This window comes from Fistularia commersonii, chromosome 22 (genome assembly GCF_037954325.1).
Source record: "Fistularia commersonii isolate RoL2024-O1a breed Wild chromosome 22, RoL_Fcom_v1.0, whole genome shotgun sequence".
Taxonomy (NCBI): Eukaryota; Metazoa; Chordata; class Actinopteri; order Syngnathiformes; family Fistulariidae; genus Fistularia; species Fistularia commersonii.
This window is the reverse complement of record NC_141305.1, coordinates 13,303,107-13,322,375: the sequence shown is the minus strand read 5'-3', so window position 1 is coordinate 13,322,375 and position 19,269 is coordinate 13,303,107. Positions and strand designations below refer to the sequence as shown.

General features: G+C 36.9%; 2 protein-coding genes across 2 annotated transcripts; both read left to right on the top strand.

Annotated features, from left to right (window-relative positions):
* Window positions 1-34: 34 nt before the first annotated feature.
* On the top strand, window positions 35-6,179 carry tbx3b (T-box transcription factor 3b). Its single transcript, XM_086169905.1, has 8 exons — window positions 35-541; window positions 636-903; window positions 1,008-1,154; window positions 1,331-1,407; window positions 2,523-2,632; window positions 2,729-2,793; window positions 3,004-3,114; window positions 5,710-6,179. Exons 1-8 carry the CDS (start codon window positions 246-248, stop codon window positions 6,010-6,012), a joined length of 1,377 nt encoding a protein of 458 aa, XP_086026031.1. The 5' UTR covers window positions 35-245; the 3' UTR covers window positions 6,013-6,179.
* Window positions 6,180-7,397: 1,218 nt separating this feature from the next.
* Window positions 7,398-18,903, top strand: tm2d2 (TM2 domain containing 2). Its single transcript, XM_086169906.1, has 4 exons — window positions 7,398-7,758; window positions 8,536-8,623; window positions 9,856-9,971; window positions 15,788-18,903. Exons 1-4 carry the CDS (start codon window positions 7,496-7,498, stop codon window positions 15,999-16,001), a joined length of 681 nt encoding a protein of 226 aa, XP_086026032.1. The 5' UTR covers window positions 7,398-7,495; the 3' UTR covers window positions 16,002-18,903.
* Window positions 18,904-19,269: the final 366 nt, after the last annotated feature.

Below are 19,269 nucleotides of genomic sequence, written 5' to 3'. Positions count from 1 at the left end.
TTAGGGAGAAAGAAATGAGCTCGGACAAGCCGAGAGGCTTCAGAGCGAACTGGACCTTGAGAGGGCTCCGGGTACAACAAGACATCCTAAAAAAGGAAAAAGATAGGAGAAAAAAAGAGGAAGAAAGAAAGAAACAAAAAAAAAACAAGAAAAAAAAACAACTTTAATTAGGATTTTTGCTCAGATTACAGGTACACACACAAGAGTTCCTGTGCGTAAAAAGTACCTTTTTCCTTTCGGAGACCATGCGCAGCCTCGCTAAGCCTCGCGTCCCGGGAGTCAGAGATGCGGCCCATCGTGAGTCCCCGGTTTTCCCAGCCTCGGTTCAATCCTCAGCAGGACCCTCGCATCCCGGCGCGGACGCCAGCGCTTCCCCGATAATTAACGTGCCACCACCGGAGCGAATCTTACGTAGGCCTATCCAAACTCTGGAGGGAGGGGAGAGGACGGAGGACGAGCCGAAAGTGCATCTGGAGGGCAGCGACCTCTGGAGACGGTTCCACAAGTGCTGCACCGAAATGGTCATCACAAAATCCGGGAGGTAATTAATTTACAGTGATGTGAGCAGAGTCGTTTTTTTTGCGTCCCTTTCTGCCTCACACCGCTTTCTCACCTGCTCCTCCTCCTCTTCCCAGGCGCATGTTCCCCCCGTTAAGGGCCAGATGCACCGGAATGGACCGGAGGGCCAAGTACATCCTCCTGATGGATATTGTGGCGGCGGATGACTGTAGATACAAATTCCATAACTCCCGCTGGATGGTGGCAGGGAAGGCAGACCCAGAGATGCCCAAGCGCATGTACATCCACCCGGACAGTCCGGCCACGGGCGAGCAGTGGATGTCCAGGGTGGTCAACTTCCACAAACTCAAATTGACCAACAACGTAGCTGACACGCACGGATTTGTAAGTGTGTTAATCACACATTAATAACAATGTAATACACTACTTAAAAAGGCTCTTACACACTTTTTTTATCTGAATGTGATCTATGTTCTTTAATTTTGCAGACAATCCTCAATTCTATGCACAAATATCAACCAAGATTTCATATAGTAAAGGCCAATGACATCCTGAAACTGCCTTACAGCACTTTTCGGACATATGTTTTCGCAGAGACGGAATTCATTGCAGTCACTGCTTATCAGAATGAGGAGGTGATTATTATTATTTTTTTATTATAGTTCATTGAAAGAAGAAAAAGAAAAAGAATAGAGATTGCTTTTATGCATTAAGACCCGAAAGGCCTGTTCTCAGTACAGGATTTATCACCATATGTGTTATCAATCCCCTCCCCTTTTTTTTCTTTTACTTTTTTTTAACCATCTATTAGATTACACAACTGAAAATAGACAACAATCCTTTTGCAAAAGGATTCCGAGACACTGGTAACGGCCGGAGAGAAAAGAGGCAAGTCTTCCCCTTTTTTCCATATTTTACACAATCAAATATTGATAGCTAATGTTAAGAACTTGATATAAATGAACTTGATACATCTTACTGTGTGTTAAAAGTCCAGTTGCACTGTAGAATGACAGTTAAGTGTAATGTACTTAATGTATACCTATATATGTAATGTATAACTGTTATGCTGCGATATAGATTTTACAAGCTGACACTGACTGACATGAGAAATAACAGAAAAACAACCTAAAAAATAAATAAAAAAAAAGAAGGAAAAAATAGCCTCACAAAATGGCCTCCAGTTTCTGCAGGGTATTTAAAAAGGCGACACCAAGTTGAGATATCATCTTCAGCACAGATTACTTCTGTTAAAAGTCACATTTTATATCAGGACAATTGCACCACCTCTGTTTGCCTGCAGCCCAAATCACTTAGTTTCTGCCGCAGCTTTTCAATTTTTTCATGTATCTAGAATTCAGTTGGTTCTTGTGATACTCCCTCTAAGATCACAGTAAAAAAAAACAGTTTGACAAACAAAGTGAATCATTGTCGGGTCTGACCAAGTAAATTAGAAGTCTTTCATGCTGGTGAATTAAAAATCTATTAAAATATTAAAAAAATAATGAAAGAAAAAGCCTTGGCGCAAAGCCCTGTTGAATATGTGTATTTCTTGTACTCTTTTAACTACTGAATTAATTAGTTAATCAAACACCACTCTAAAATATTTCAGATCACAAATGTCTAATCACTCTGAAAATCTTAAATTGTTGGCAAAAAATAGCTGAGACTGAGTAAGGTGGCAACTATATTACTTGTAACTGATATTATTCACCAACATTTTTCTTAACTCCTAAAGAAGTCTTCATGTCTTGCTGTTTTTGCATATGTATTTGTTTGTGAGTGTGTGTGTGTGCGTGTGTGTGTGTGTGTGTGTGTGTGTGTGTGTGTGTGTGTGTGTGTGTGTGTGCGCGCATGAGTTTGCATGCCATTTATGACATACTTGTCTCAATTCAGAACTGAGTTATTGAGTTGCTACTTAATGAGGGGAAGCAGTTAAGCTGCCAAGCAGCAGCATTTTGGGAATCAGTAGATTAATCTTTTCTGTCTTTTTATTCTTGAAGGAAAGTACCACATTCATTGGAAAATTCTAAACAGATGCAAAGGACTGACTTGAAGCATCTGTCTGGAAAAGATTCTCCTTTACAATATTCAAAAAATTCAAAGTCATCAGGTAAAAATAAATAAATAAAAATCTCAAGCGTTATAATAATTTACATTTTGTGATCCCGTAGACATGATCTCAAACTTCTATTTGTCTTATTGCAAGATGCTAAGGAAAGTGATGGGGAATATGCAGAAGAGCGCAAAGCCCGCAGAGAGCCCCAACCAAAGGTGTGTATAACGGGACGGATGACTGAGCCTCCAGTGGGGATGCACGCGAACGTGGACGGCATTCAGAGTTACGGCTGCCAGACGCATGACTCAGAGAAACACTTGCACCAGTTGCATAGTGCTTTCACGCACAGCAGTTTTTATCCAGCAGAATGTAATAGCCATCTTCGGGACACTAGGATGCCCAGCAGGTTTTTCCTGTCTGCTCAGGTGAGCAGCGGCATGGACAGAGCGGCGTGTGGATGGAGCCGCGCTCCACCTGTCTGCTACCCAGTGTCCCTGACGGTTCCCATGAACCTACAACAGCAAATGCTGGTACAGGTACCAACCACACATACTGGCTGACTTCTATGTAAATCCAGGCATAGACGTAGACAGTTTTTTTTTTGTTTTTTTTTGCTGCAGTGACAGGAGAAACGAATGGCATATTTTAAACTGATGTTTTCTTATTTAAAAGAATTGAATTCATAAATAAATAAAAAAAGATTATGTCCGTCCTGTGCTCCACTTCTCAATCGTAGTTTGTAAGATAATATCGCTGATAATGTGATGAGAATCCACAAAACTAAAGTAACATTTTACTTTGTCATTTTATGGCAAGAAGATGCTTAAATTATGTATGACAAACATGTACATAAATCACTGAAATGACCAAATGTAACACAGGGAAATAAAAACAAAACTAAACAAAGCAATAGACACCTGAAATACTTTTCTAGTTAAAAGAACAAGATAAGAAACACAACTCCTTTGATTGGAATATAAGATCAATCTTCCTAAATATCAAAAGTGTTTCTAAAGCTCTTGTCCCTAATATACATCTGTGGCATAATTGATTTTATTTTACTTGAATCATTATTTAAATGGGTGCCATCAAAATGTTCTGGAATGATGGTCCTCCTTGATGGAGAATCCAAAATTCTATACATATTAAAATTTTGATTTAGCTATTGGGAATCATTTGGACTTTGACCTGCTGTGAATTAAAATATATTTTGGTTTAAAAACTATTGCTTCCTCAAATGAGAACCACAGCCTTAATGTCCTTCATTGTAATAGGGTTACCAAGAGTGTTTAACAATTTTGAAACACATCCTTTCAAAACTTTATTGTATCTCGACGACAATGTGTGATTGTGGGGTTGCTACAACTGTAGTGACGCATGGGAAGGAAAATAGATACACCCTCAAGTCCTGAAACAAGTACTTCCAATTTGTGATGATGCAACTTGTTAGTACAATATTGCTTTTTTTTCTTTAAAATGTTCACATAAAACTATGAACAATCAAGTTTATGCCACTGACATTGAAGCATTTTTTCCCACTTCAGGGTCAGGATTTGTTGCTGAGCAATACTGTATTCTTTTAACATTGATCAGTGTCATTTGGCTTAGTGACAATTAGAAAGTGTAAATTAAGTTTTAATCATGCAGAGGTTGAAGTGTTGTTCACAAAAATCAAAATCAAATGATTAAATTAATAAATATTTTCTTCAACGCTTCCTCTCCATTAAGGTAGTTTTGGTGTCAGAAATTGACAGAGATAGCAAACGGTGATTCGTCTGCTTTCTGTTAAATACAATGGGACTATTGTTTCAAAAATGCTGCAGCAGTGTCTCTTTCCAAAAATCATGTCACTAAAAATAAAACACAGACTTTATTGTCAACAGTTTTATGAGGAACGATTTACTTGTGTAACATTGGACTCAATCTGTGACCAGGCCTGCTGCTTTTAACAGTCATGTGAAAAAAAGCAGAACCTATGAAAAGGCTTGGTTTTTAAGCATGTAAACTCATTTAAAAGTAAATATTTGGCCATCTTTGACATAGTACCTAATACTTTAACAAATACCAGATTGTAGAAATTGCTTTTACAGCCATACATTCACCAAATTTATCAATAGATGTACTGTTCTACAGTGGGAAAAGTACAAGTTTGATTTTGGCCACATAATTTTATCTTTCATGAATCTGTTCAGAAGCACATTGTTCCACAACAGCTTGCCTTTGCCTGAATTTTCTGTCTCGGGTTTTACTTACATGTTTCTTTTGAACAGCAAAGCATATCTCTTAGCCCGGTTCAAAATACATGCATTCTTTTTGTGGCTGTAGATGCATGCACTTCAAATGCTCTGATTAAGGACTAAACTTATGATTTCTCAATTTTCATGTGATCTATATTGTGTCATATTCCATGAAAAAAGGACCATTTAGAAAAACACTTCTAACTATGTACATCGAATTGCTTCAAACAAGGTCTCGTGATGATGACCATACCTTGACTTCATAAAAATTACAATTAAGATTCATTCTTATAATTAATAAGAATGATAATATACTGCAAAAATCTAAATCTCATTGAATGATTATCCCTTGTTTCGATAATAAATACATAAATAAATACAGTTTAAAGATGAAAAACATAATATGAAAAATGACATTTTCAAAAGTCAGGATGACCATCTCTAAAACCCTTCAGGAAATAATGTACATGGTGCTGCTCTTAATTAATTTCATAATATATAATAGTTGAAAAATTTATATAGATACCAATTTATATTCTAAATAGGTTATTTTTGTTTTCTTTCTGTGTCGACCATTAATGCTGCTGACAACTACAAAAGTTATGGTTCCCTGGCACGTTCATTCATCAGCACACCTTATGACTTTGTAGACTAGAATATTCCTTTAATCATCTAATCATCCCATTGTGGGGAAATTTAAAGAAGCTAATTAATAAATGTGTGTATGTGTATATATTTATATATATATTTATATGTGTTCGTTTGTGTGTGTGTTTGTATAATGTATACATATAGACAGTCATACAGTGTATTTATATGTATGTATATGTACAAATACCTTTTTGGTTGTTTTTTTTTTAACTTGGTAAACCTATAATTTGTTCTTGCTTACAGGACCTGACCAACCTCTCCCACTTTGGACGTGTTCTCTTTTATCCTTTGTCAAATGTTCATGCATCCCAGTACGTGATCCCACCAGTTTGCTCCAGAATGGACTTAAGGTCTTACCCGAACTTCCATAGCCAGGACTACTTTCCCTCAGCCATTATTTCCCCTTCAGCACTTCCTGTGATGGAAACTGCCAGAGGCCTCAAATTTCGAGCCTCAAACCTGTTAACAGAACAGATGTTAGTAGGTGAAGCTGAAAGTGTAAAGCAGGTCACTGACCACAACCATCCTGCTACATTGTCTAGTTAGCTTGCTCTGCATGTAGATAACCCACTTCCACTCTATATTTGAATCCCTGTGGTGTGAAAAGCACATACATCCTAATAATGTGATTTAGTAGGGACTTCATGCAATAAGAGACTGTTTGATACAAACTTGCTGGATCAAAGCTGCTTATATGAGCTTGTGCCTCATCCAACTGGCATATCCATTAATAATGTTTTTCATAACAAAATGTGAAATAAAGAACATTCATTACAAAAGACTTTTAACAGATCTTTCTTTTCTTTTCTCAAGTGAATGGTCCTGGAAATTTACAAGTCAAATATGTACCGTATTCACATGTGCTCAATCAATATATTTGTTTTTATTAGTTCTCCATCAGGCTAAAATCATGTGTTTTACCCTCCAACTTGGATGACACAGTCATCTAGGTAGTGGAAAGTTTGAAGTACTCACCAAACAAATAATTTATCACCGAGCAATACTTTTTTCCTATTGTTCGATGCAGTATGCAGTATGTTCATAAAGCATGAGGATTATTCCAGATTTAAGAACAATCAGTTAACTTTTGCCAAATGGATCTTTATAAGTCCCATCATCTAAACATGTTAACACAACCTTAACAAGATTCTGATTATATCTAAATACAAAAAACAAAAATGACTAAAAGGTAACATAGAATTCCAACACCGAAATTGCTTTTTATCCTTTTATGTTGTGTGTATCAACCATTGTCCTCCAGATGACTATATTTTTGTGCAAACTGTGCCAAAATAACAGTTATAATAATAATAATAATAATAATAATAATCATCATCATCATCATCGTCATCATCATCATCATCATCATCATCATCATCATCATCATCTCTGAAATGTAGCCGTGAAGCAATACTAATGAACAAAATCTAACATGTCATTCTTTTTTAGAGAATTAAACGGAAGGCCATTTTAACAAAATGAACGATGAGATTAAGAATTACAGACCAAGGGTTTATGATTACAAAATAACACATACAATCGGGAAATCGTTGAAATAGATATATCTTATATAACATGCTTACTTTGCTCTTCCTATCAGCTCATATCTAAATAGACAGTGAACAGCAAAGTAGGAATTTCACTTCTAGAAGTGAAGTCGAAAGTTTCCACACTGCATGTGACAATAAACGCTTTGATTCTTGAATCTTGAACGTTTACATCCTCATTTTCTAGTACCGTATAATGTTGTTTTACCTTATTTGTATTAATTAGTTTGTTTATAAATCTTTATTATACACTATTATACACTATACACTAGTGAAGCTTAATTAATTTATTAAAGATCTTATTAATATAAAAAAAATGCGAGCGTCTGTATAGTGAACTAATAGAGGCGCTACTTTATGACGTCATATCAAAGGGACCGGATACCAGACTCAAACTATTGTAAGCAGCTGGTTCGGAACCTCGACATTGCTGTCGTCAACCATGGTTTCACTTCGCTGGAAGTAGTATATTGAGAGTAACAATGATCTCCGTGAGTTACATTCTGATGTGCGGACAGTTCCTCTTGCTCCTGACGGTGATTTTGCTACAATGCCTCGCAATTCATTCCCAAAATTCGTCCACGGCCGAAACGGCCACCACTTCCCCCGTCCCGGCAGCTACGGCGCTCCCGTTCAGCGAACAGCCCCCAGACTCAGTGAAGTATGAGATTCCTGTGGATAACGCCAGTGATGCAGATTTGTTTGAGTACCGACCGCCCTCACCAGTCGTCCTCTGCAGCTTCCTGTAAGATACATACATATCGGCCAAGACACTATCCGTTAGAACGGTAACGCTAGTTGAAGTCATGCTAGCTACACAACTGCTACAATCATTTTATTATTATTGTGGTTGAATTTACGCTTTCCTGCAAAACAATGTGTGATGACCTACTGCATCGCACAGACTAAATCACGACAGCCGTTTTGTTGAAAGATGTCGTGACTAATAGCCATAAACCGATTGACAGAAACGATATCAATATTAATAATAAAAAAAATATTCACCCTGGGTAATCATACCATTACTGGGCGGAATAGAATCAGAACCTAAGTTCCTTATCCTATGGATTCTGTTCAAGATGGATAAAGCTTATTTTCAGTGTTTTTCTAATATTCTCTTTTTGATCTCCGTTTTTCTAATCTAATTTTTTATTTTTTTGTGCGACCCATTCATCATGTCAAAATGCAGAAAGCTTTGGTTGCATAAGTCATTCTCATGGTTCAAAATAGATATTTCCGTTTTTACAGACTGTTATTGTTTTTCATGTTTTCATAGATTGCAAGCTTATTACATTGAATTATAAACTTTTAAAAGTAATTAATTCAATTACTATCTTATTACGTGGAATTATAATCTTTTAAAAGTAATTAATTCAATTTCTACCTTATTTTAATCATCTAAAATTCCGAGACACCCAGTAACACCATCAGGTTGAAATAAACACTAAGTCAAAAGAGCATTCTCTCACTTGATCATTCAGTGTTTCTTTACTGATTTACTGTTTTTTTTTTTTCTTTCAAGACCAGACGAGTTTGTTTACTGTCAAGACCCTGTGGATCACGCAGGCAACCACAGTGCCTTCTTGGAGTTGGGCCATGGCTGTGTCGGGGTCAGTATTTATACCTAAGCATGCATTTCTGTATCAAATCTGATATTTTAGAACCTCAGTTTTGGTTTTATCTTGAAGGAACAATACTTGTTGAGAATGGTTCAATATTGTCAGTGACAGCACTATGATTGGCGGATATAGAAAAGTGATTTTCAAATGACTTCACAGCTGTCAGGCTATCATATTCAAGTAAATCATTAATTACACAATATTATCTGTTAGCTGAAGGCAAACCCTATATAATAAATGTTTTAAATCAGAGTGGAATGACTACAATATATCCAAAAAGATCCCAGTAAGCCTGTATCTCTTATGTTAATTGGTGTCACTCCTATCGCCTGAAGAAGGTGCCATCTTTTCTGTCATCTATTCATTCCTTTACGTTCATCACTTGAAACAATTTAAAAGAAAACTCTTGGAATATGCATCTATTTAGATTGTTCTTGGATTCTTAAATTTTCTTTTTATTTAATGAAAAATGTTTATAGAGTTTATTTTCTGAAAATGTTTCCAGGTTATCAAATGTAAAATCAGGGAGCTCAGGTCCCCCAGATGTTTTCAAATGTTGGATCTTCCCCAAAAGATCATCATCATCAGATCTCATCAGTAAAGCAGTCATTAAATGTCATTTGTACACTTCATTTTGACATACTTCCATTGTAAACAGTTCTCTGAGGACAAGGGATCAAAAATCCTACAGGCAGTCACTCTATAGCATCTGCTTATGACACCATTCCGTATAGATAATTTGTCTCCAAGTCAACATTTATCTGTTTGGTCTTTTGTCATGTAAGTGAGTTAAATGCTGTTAAAGTGTCTTTAATAAGTTGTGATTGAAAATTGAAATGTTGTTATTGTTAATGACCTATCATTAAACATTTTTCCGTCACTATTCATTAATGTGATAGCCATTAGCCAAATGCAAACTCTGTTACATTGTTTTTGCCCTCGAAATAGATTAAACTGATTCAAACCTGTCGATTGTTGTGAAATCAGGAATATTATTTTATTTTTTATCAGTAATAGGTTTTCTAGTGAGAAAAAAAAGAAAAGAAAACCAACAATTGGAAAACAAGAACATGCTTTGCTTCTTCAGAACAATGCAAAAAAAAAACATTTTAGTGTTCTCTCCCAATATGACTCATTGATTCATTGCTATAAGCGGAACTGTGTAAACATTAGCAAATCATCCCCTTAATATATTGCTCTCAATACACTGGTTTTATCTTTAGTGGGGTGGCCAGACATACAAAGAAGTGAACCACACTGAAGTTGTCTGCACTGCACTTGATGATATAGAATGTGCCGGCCCCAGAGAATTCCTCAGAGGAAAAGTTCCATGCATCAAGTAAGTGGCAGCAATGTGAGTCTATGTATAATACTGTTAAGTGAGGAATGTGAACCAAATATACTTTGATATTATTCTATTCATGCACATTTTGAATGGTCATCTGTGTTCTATACGTTACCATACTTTGTGTGAAATATCTATCTTCAACAACTTAGCATTAGTTAAAGAAAACAAAATAAACATGAATAAGAATGACAGGGATGGCAGATGGATCAATGTAAGTTGTCTTGTTATTGTTTCTGAAGTGCCTTCCCATTATGTTTCTTCTCATATTTCCTCAAATAGAGATAGAGAGGAGAATGTTTTTCTGACTTTTCCGGGTTTAAATAATAAAATAAAATGATTTCCCGGGTGCAAGTGTGTCTGGAAAGGTGTGACATTTCACAATCATTTCTAATTATTTTCAGTTGTAGAGGTGGATGAAATCGATGGGTTTGCAGAAATTAGTGGTCTTTCTTTACAGATACTGTGTGATACTTGAGGTTTGCCGCAAACATTGATAGACTTGGATTGTAATAATTTTGCTGGGCAAAATGGAATACTAGTGAAATACTCATCACATCTTTATTAACTGGGGAAACCGCATGTAAGATTTTTTGAAACAAGATCTAAGGGGTTCTTTATATCCACTTCTTTGGCTCCTTTATTGAAACATGTTCCAGAGTAAATCCATTCTGCAGTGCACCATAAATAACATTGTTGGATAGATATGATTGATTGATTGTCCTATTGCCCATGTTGCACTTGTACACTTGGTCTTTAGGGTCTTAAATGCAGCACAAACAGGTTCATTTTTTTGTGTGACATTCATTGTAACCATGAGTTTAGGAAAATGGCCATCACAAATGGCTGTATCTCAATTCAGCTTAGACTCCTTGTCTCTATATTGGTAGGGAAAGCAGAGGGAATATTCATGAGGTGGTATTTCCCTTATGACTTTGACTGTAAGTTGACAAAGCGTTAGCGTATCTATGTTTTGCATGCAGGTCTACAATGGGAATTTACACTTCAGTTGATAGTTGAAAAAAAAAGAACAACATATTTTTCGGTATTTTGGGTAATTTCCTTTTAAATACGAGGATCATAAGGCTTTCATGACAGAATAATAAACTTAGCAATAATCGACAAATAATAGATATTCAGTATTTGACTTCTGTTGGAGACCTGAGACTTTCTCACTTCTGGCTAACTTTTGACGTATGTGGGAGCAACTGCTGGTCCCTAATCACTTCACCTCTTCCTTCCTTCATATGTCAGTGTACTGGATTTTCCGCACCATAAGTTCCACCTAAAACCTTTCATCTTCTCAAAAACCGACAGTGCGCCTTATATTCTGGTGTGCCTTATATATGGATCAATATTGAGCCACAAGAAATCTTGCAACTACAGGAAGCAGTGGCAGACTCCATTTTCTCCCATAGAAGAAGTAGCGCGCTGTGCATGCTGGGATACATGACTGCGCAAAGGGTGCATTTTCATTTCTGAGTGAGTGAGTGAGTGAGTGTATATAAAGACCCCAAAATGGCTCCTTTCAAGAGACACAGTTACAACGCAGTTTAAACTCAAGGCTATCAGTCATGTCGTAGAACAGGGGAATAGAGCAGCAGCGAGAGAATTCAACATTAACGAAGCCAAGTCCATTCGTTTTTTTTCCCCTCATTTTGGGTCTTCTTGAGCCACGCTTTTTCTAGTCCCTTTCTTAGGACCTGTTTGCCTTTGGTGCCCCCACGAGGGGCATAAAGTCCATGACAACATAGCTCCAGGGGATCACTGGGACATGTAGACCCCTCCACCATGATAAGGTGGGGAAGGTTATTCATTTAAGACCTTCATACACCACACCACAGAGACTGACCTCTTTTTCCCCTAATCTTTATGTCACTCCCCGGCCTGTATTAGCCCACCCTGCACTTCCTTTGAGTGTACAGTCTCAGTCAGCTCATCTAGCTCATTCCAGAACTTCTTCTCCTCAAACTCACATCCCACCTGCGGGGCATAACCGCTAATAACATTGAGCATCACACCGTCAATTTCCAATTTCAGACTCATGAGTCTATCAGACATTCTTTTCACCTCCAGAACATTCCGAACAAACTCCTCCTTCAAGATAACTCCAACTCCATTTCTCTTCCTGTTAGCTTCTAGCCTTATTACCTTTCCACCTCTCTTGGACACACAGTATATCCATCTTCCTTCTTTGCATCATGTCGACCAACTCTACATTTTCCTGTCAAAATCCCAGTGTTCAAAGTCCCTATTCTCAGTCCCAGACTTTAGTATTTCCTCTTCTCACTCTGCTTCTGAACACGCCTTCCTCCGCTCCTTTGACCTACAGTAGCCCAGTTTCCATTGGTTCCTGCAGGTCATTGGTACCAATGATGGTCGTTGTTAACCCGGTCCATGACCGATCCAGTTTGATCCGGTTGTTACGATTGATTCACATTCATAAACACAAATAAAATCTGATATATTATTTGTTTATGTTACACCATGATAAACTACTACCTCTGTTTGGATTCATCCATCCTTTGAATGTGGGAAACACTGCTATTTAGACATTTTGTAGCATAGGGGATGACCTTCAGCTAAGATTTCACCTGTGCTGGTCTGTCTTGGTAGTGGAAGTCCTTTTCATTGCATTATGTGAGTTGACATCCTAAATTAATGTTTTTTTTATGTGTGGGGGGTGTCCTTTCATTTTCAATAACATACATTTGTTTTTTGTTTTTTTTTCCGAGCATGAAAAAAAGCCTTGTCCCATTAGTTAAAAAATAAAATAAAAGATGACATAAGAGACAACTAGGAATCAATAATTCTACTGCTGTAATCAAGTCACTCTCTGGAATTTTATACAATCCCATGTTTTCAACAGGCTTTGAAACAGCCTGTGGGTAATTTTTCATAACAAAGAATATCCAAGCCTATTCAAATACTTGCAGTTTTATTTTCTAAGCAGCCCATCAGTGAGTGTAATCTGAAGTATGATGAGGAGATTCTCTGCCCAGTCAGAAGCTGTAATTATTAGATCTAAATGTCAGAATTTTGATCCTGCAGACATCGGTCGCAAAGTTAAAGGTTAAAGAATTTTCCCCTTCTCATGTACTACTTATATGAGACAAAGAAAGGCTTCAGCTGTTGGAATTGGTGAGTCACAGTTCAGATTCATTCCTGTTAGAAAGCTTTTGAACTGCCTTTAGAGGGCTATGACTCCTACTTGTTTTGCTACTAGGAATAGAAACATAAATAAAGCAATATAGTCAAAGGTAAATAAGAAGTTTCCGTAAGTGTGTCCGGATCTTTAGCTAGAATTTATGTCAGGTTTGTTTCTTTTATATACAGTAGGTGATGGGTCTGTTTTTATGCAAGCTGACAAAAAAAAAAAAGACTTACCATAATGTTATAATGTTAATACTACTTATTTTTACCTTAATGATAATAGCTTATAAATAAAGTATTTACTTCTTTTAATTAAGTATGTATCTTAATTTCAGAATACCGTTTGAAAAGTAATGTTTGAAACACTTTTGTGTTTGAGCCTTCACGCTCAGACACCTGAACTAGGCTCTTTTACCTAGCCTTGCTTTCATTGTTCATATTTGTAAATAAGGAATTGTTAGTGTTATCTTAGTTATATTGTAAAATTAAGATTTCTGTGAACTCCAATTTTCCACTGGTTAAATTTTTTGTCTTGTCAATGTGTCCTTGAAGGTGATACCACATTTCGAAGAGCCATTAAAGCAGTCTTCCTTTAGTGTATACTCTGGTTGTCCATCTGTACCCCGGTTGTCTCTCATGCTCAAGCAAATAGTACCAATATATATCGCTTGTTCTGTTTGGAAGTCTTCACCACAACTTTCACTTCTTCAATGACCACACTAGACCACACTAGATTCAGTTTTTTCTTCTGTCTGTGTATTTGCTCAGTGCTTTTTTGATTCACCTGGACTGTAGAAGTCAAATTTAGAGCTGAGTGTGTCAATTGATAAACCTTGATTTTGATTATTCATTTTGTTGGTTTTATTTTCTTTTATACCTGATCTACACATTTCTGAAAATTATGCTCATAAAAATGCATATATGCTATTGTCATGATGACGCATGTTTTGGTATGACAACTAATGTACAGTGCACAATTTGAGACCTTGAAGACTAAAAGGCTAATTCTCCCTTAAACGGCTTATCGGTGATTACAGGTGTTCACCACTAGATGGCAATGTTTACAAACATCACCAGCCAACTTATCTAAGGGTTTTCATTGTCCATCACATTGCCTTTGTGTACGTTCATCACACATTCTCAGCAACTGCATATATAGATCATAGACAGGGATAACAATCAAAGCAGCACCTGGTCAAGGCAGCGTTTGGATCACAAGTAATTCTAATTTTTGACATAAAGGCTGCAGCTTTACTTTTGATCAGGCCTTTTCGATCCTAACTACAGTTCATTAGCATTGTCTTTTTTTCAAAATCTTGTGGCTTGTTTTATCACTACCTAAAAGGCAGGAGTAACTGCTGTTGCCCAGTAAAATGCTTTTTCATAAGAACTCCAGTGGCCAAGAAAAAGATGAGCTCAACTTGCCTTTTTCTTATAAGAATAATATGTATGATAAGAGGACATTGTCTTCAGGGTTTTGGTGCTCTGCTGTGTTTAGGTAGTGATATTGAGGGAGCTAGAACATTTATACAAAGCTTCAGAATCAAATGAGATTTGTGATCCTTCTGCTTGTGGAGTAAAAACAAAAAGATAAACTCAAGATTCAGCTTGCCTTTTGGACATCTATCAACTATCTTGAGGGCTCATTGGCACATTATCCAACTGTACCAGTTGTACAGTTGTAAAAATCAATATAGTAGAGCCTGATATACCAGTGTATCTCCTTGAACACTTCCTTGACACTTCCAAAGATTTATATTAAATTTGATTTGGCACCAGGCTATGCTGGGCAATTCTTTTTCCTTAATCTACCATAATGAGTTAGATAATGAAATATAAATAATGACAGTTATATGAAAACTAAGCAATTTCTATACATGATTTGTAATGTTGTTTTGTGAACATCTTTATCTTACTCATAGTGGCACAGAATCAGAATCAGTAAAACTTAAATTTATATACTTTAATAAACTGTAATATATCATGAGCAGTGTGAGGGGGGCTTGGTGAAGAGGGATTTACAGGGTTGCTGGGGACTTGAGGAGTTGAACAGCTCTGGGGACAAAGGTTGCTCTTCTCTGGGTTCTGCAGGCTAGGCAGTGGAGTTTGTCACCAGAGGGGAGCCACTCGAAAGCTAGGTGTGAAATATGGGAGTGATCTGCAAGGATCTTTTTGGTTATTTTTAATATTCAACTGTCATTGAAATGGGAGAGAGGTCTGAGGGGTTGGCCAATTATTTCGGAGCAGACCAAGGCGCTCCAGGTGTTCCTGTTGTGGTGGGTGTTGGAGTGGAACCAGCAGGTAAGGGAGAAGGTCATTACAATCTCAATGACGGCATAATAGAGCGTGGATAAGAGTGTGCTGCTAACCTCAAATGACCCCAGTAGATCTGTTGTACATTGATATAATAAGCCAACAAAATCATTGACCATAGTTTCCTGCCCTCCATTGTGATTAGGGATCTGTGTTTTGGAAGAAAGAATATTTATCCCATGTGTGCATCTCTGCTGAATCATGGCTCATTATTATGTTGCTAATTCTGTTGGTGAACCCCCCCCCCAGAACTAGTGGTTCTACAACTGCTTGCAACTGTACCACCCATCATATATTCATTTTGGAATGACCTTCACTGGGTTGTTGTTTGTTGCTCTGCACAGATACACGGGACACTATTTCATCACCACACTGCTGTACTCCTTTTTCCTGGGCTGCTTTGGAGTAGATCGCTTCTGCCTGGGCCACACAGGCACAGCTGTGGGGAAGCTGCTCACCCTCGGAGGCCTTGGAATCTGGTGGTTCGTGGACTTGATCCTGCTCATCACTGGAGGCTTGATGCCCAGCGATTACAGCAACTGGTGCACTTACTACTGATGGGACTGTCTTCTTTCAAATTGCAAGTTCTAGGGGCTTGAGCTTAGCCTAACGTGGATTTGGGAAGGGCCTCCACCTAGACCACTTCCAGGGATGCACTGCTGACTCCTTCAAGGCTCCTAAATTCAGTGTAATGTAAATTATTTGAGATGCATATGGTGCGTAGGCCGGTGAATGCTTTGCTTCTTTTTTTATTTTTTATTTTTTATTGTTTTTACTTTTTTGCCCAGTTTGGACCAAACACAAATATGCTACTCTTTACTTTTCTTTTGGTCCAAAGAAAGAGCTTTTGATATTGATAGTGGATGGAGTGTAAGAAGCACTAATACGAATGCTTTAAATGCTACCATCCTGGATTATATACGCTGTTAAAAATTCACGATGCATAATGCTGTAGTTGGTCTGTCTTCACTGATCATCTGACCCTGTATCTACTCTTTTGCAGTGGATTGGAGAAGTATAGGGTAAAGAGCACTGCATGTCAGCAAGTATTTTACTTACTACACGACTCCATTTTTCTCCACAGCTGTGCTCCCCACTGATGACCTTTGTGGATTTTCGCCACTGTGCCCTGCACTGTTTTTGCCTGCATATTGGCCCATTTAATTACAGGCTCATTGCTAAATTTGAGTTATTTTAATGTGCAACGAAAATAAACAATCCACAAGGTTTCACTGCTGCCTCCCATCACAGTCATTACATTAAGTAGTCCACTAAGATATTCATAATTAATGATATATGTAACTCAAAATGACAAAAGTACAATAGTGGTAGTAAATATAGCTCGCAATCGTAAGATCTTTGGAGGCATAACTATATCAAAGCTATTTAAATGGAAGGCAATAAAAAGATTCAAGCTGTTTCCTAAATGACGTGCAGAGGTTGAGGAGAGTGTGTTCTGGTGGCTTGACAGAATTTATTGTTTTTTCTCAAGCCGTGTAAGTTGAATGAATCCAAACAGGCGATCTGAAAGTTATAAGGGTACAGCAGCAGTTTTCTCAACTTTAAAACCTGTTATTTTCAGCTACCATAGAAAATGATTACACTTGTTTTTCAAATTTATATATAGCAAGATTTTTTTTCCGAGGTTGTTTTGCAGTTTCATAACCTGAATAAAATGGATTAGGGAAAAAAAAATAGTGGGCACACAACACACTGAGGCACTTGTGGTCTGCCTAGCAGCTCTGGCTAGTGAAAAATATGCGTACCTGGTGCAATTCAACCCTGAGCCAAGATCTGCACAGTATCCACACTCTGCGAATACACATGGCTCTGTATGCTGACCGCGAAGCCTCTGCACCAATTAAGAGCTTAGAAATGACCCAGGAAGTATCCCCACCATACCCGAGTGTACATCCAACACCAAGTTATCAAAGCCTGCTTGTGACAAATTACTCAACATCCTGGTTTTGACTTTCCGGCCCTCTTCCTCTCTGGAGGAAGATTTGGTCCTGAATTTCTTTGCTCCTCTCCTCATGTCCCAGTTGTGCTTGCATTGATTAACATTGCAGCCTCCAGCAAATACAAGTGGTGTTGGAGGTGGATGGCCATTACATAAGTCATGTCCACAAGACAGATTGACACAAAAACAGTGTTGAGACAAGGCAGCAGTAAATACTCTTAAATACTCTTTAATACTCAGTAAATACTCTGCCTCAATGTTTTTGCTTTCATGGAAAAACGGTGGTCTTCAAATGTCACAAAAATTAAACACCTTTATTGACCCCACCCAACCTGCCTCAGGTCTGACATCTAATATAGTATAAAACAAAGGCTTTCTTTTTGAATATCCCATCTTCACTTCAGTAGGAAGTTTTAAAAACAGTATGCTTCATTACACAAAGATATTTTGAGCATTTTTAAGATTTGCCATAAACTTTTGAGAGGCTCTCATCCAGTCAATTTTTCTGATCCTGCAGCAGTGGAAAACACTTCAGTCTGAAGTGGAGTGGAGTGAGTGAGGTATTAAAGCATATTGTACATCAGGGCTTCTCAATGGTTTCATAATTCTTGTTTTCTCTTAGTTTCTCTGTGACTTTTGTGTTATTGTTTGTTTTCTTTTTATCTGTTTTATTATCTGTAGACTTGTGATTTTTTTCTTTCTGATTGTTTCGCAAATTATTGCCAGGTTTTTCAAGTTTGGAGATCAAATTTCACTTGATTTAGAGATCTAGTGAATTTGCTGAATATATAATTTAAAAAAGTAAAAACAGAGTAATTACTGAATGTATCAAAAGATATCTTCACATCAAATACGCTTATATTGACTTTCTTAAAAAACAAAAGGCTTTTTTCATAAAATTGCAGTATAACAGTGTATCTAATTTGAGAATATCATGACCCCTGACCTTTTGCTCTTCATGACTGCAAAATTTTAGACTGTATATCTGTGTATGTGTCTATATAAATGTACATATGTGTGTGTGTAGATAGAGATAGATGTAGATAGATTGATGGATATTTATAGACAGTAAACTAAAGTTGGTCATGTTTTATTGGTCATAATTTAAATGAAATTTACTGTTTATTGATGAGCTAATGAAATTTGATAGCTCCATGCAAATACAATATCAAAAAACCACAAGCCAAAATTGATTTTTACTTTAATTTCTTGTGTGAAAGATTTATTGTGAAAGTTGATGTTTTTTTTTCCCCGTGTGTTGCCAATTAAAAAAAACTTCACTTTTAAAATTAAAAGATTTTTTTTGTTTTTTACTCATGTATATAATTTGTGGGGTTTATGTCATCAGTTTCCAGTTTGTGGGAAAATGTGTTAATAATATATAAATGTCTTGTAAAATATTGTACATAAATGCCTTCTCAAGCAGAAGGTATTTTTTTAATTAGATTTTTTTTTTTTTATTGAATTCATTCCACAATTTATTCACTAAACTATCTATTGTACCTATCAGACTTGGCATTGGCTTTTGTTCACATGCTCCTATCCACTTGTTATTTAAAATAACACAAGATTTTTTTGCTGCTGATTCTGCTATATTATTATCATGCTTCTGGAAATAAGTTAATCTTTTTTGAAACAGTAGATTTGCAGTCTTATTTAGCATTTGATCTCTGTTCAGCCCTGCCACTCAATAAACAGTAACCTACACAAGCTTATCTTTTAATTCTCAATGAAACAGAGTGTTTGAGTGAAAAAAAAAAAAAAATAACACGTCCGTCCCCAGGTGGTTCTTCCTCACTCAACTCTGAACTGTTCATCCAGACAAGTTTTCAGACGTGGTCTTGTATTATTAGAATATCTTGCTTA

Bases quoted from the DNA above. Each gene is read 5' to 3' on its own strand.
- tm2d2 (XM_086169906.1), top strand. From the start codon at position 7,496: ATGATCTCCGTGAGTTACATTCTGATGTGCGGACAGTTCCTCTTGCTC. The intron at 7,759-8,535 runs GTAAGATACATA...TTTTCTTTCAAG, and splicing joins GTCGTCCTCTGCAGCTTCCT to ACCAGACGAGTTTGTTTACT. The intron at 9,972-15,787 runs GTAAGTGGCAGC...TGCTCTGCACAG, and splicing joins GGAAAAGTTCCATGCATCAA to ATACACGGGACACTATTTCA.
- tbx3b (XM_086169905.1), top strand. From the start codon at position 246: ATGCGCAGCCTCGCTAAGCCTCGCGTCCCGGGAGTCAGAGATGCGGCC. The intron at 904-1,007 runs GTAAGTGTGTTA...TTAATTTTGCAG, and splicing joins TAGCTGACACGCACGGATTT to ACAATCCTCAATTCTATGCA. The intron at 1,155-1,330 runs GTGATTATTATT...ACCATCTATTAG, and splicing joins CTGCTTATCAGAATGAGGAG to ATTACACAACTGAAAATAGA.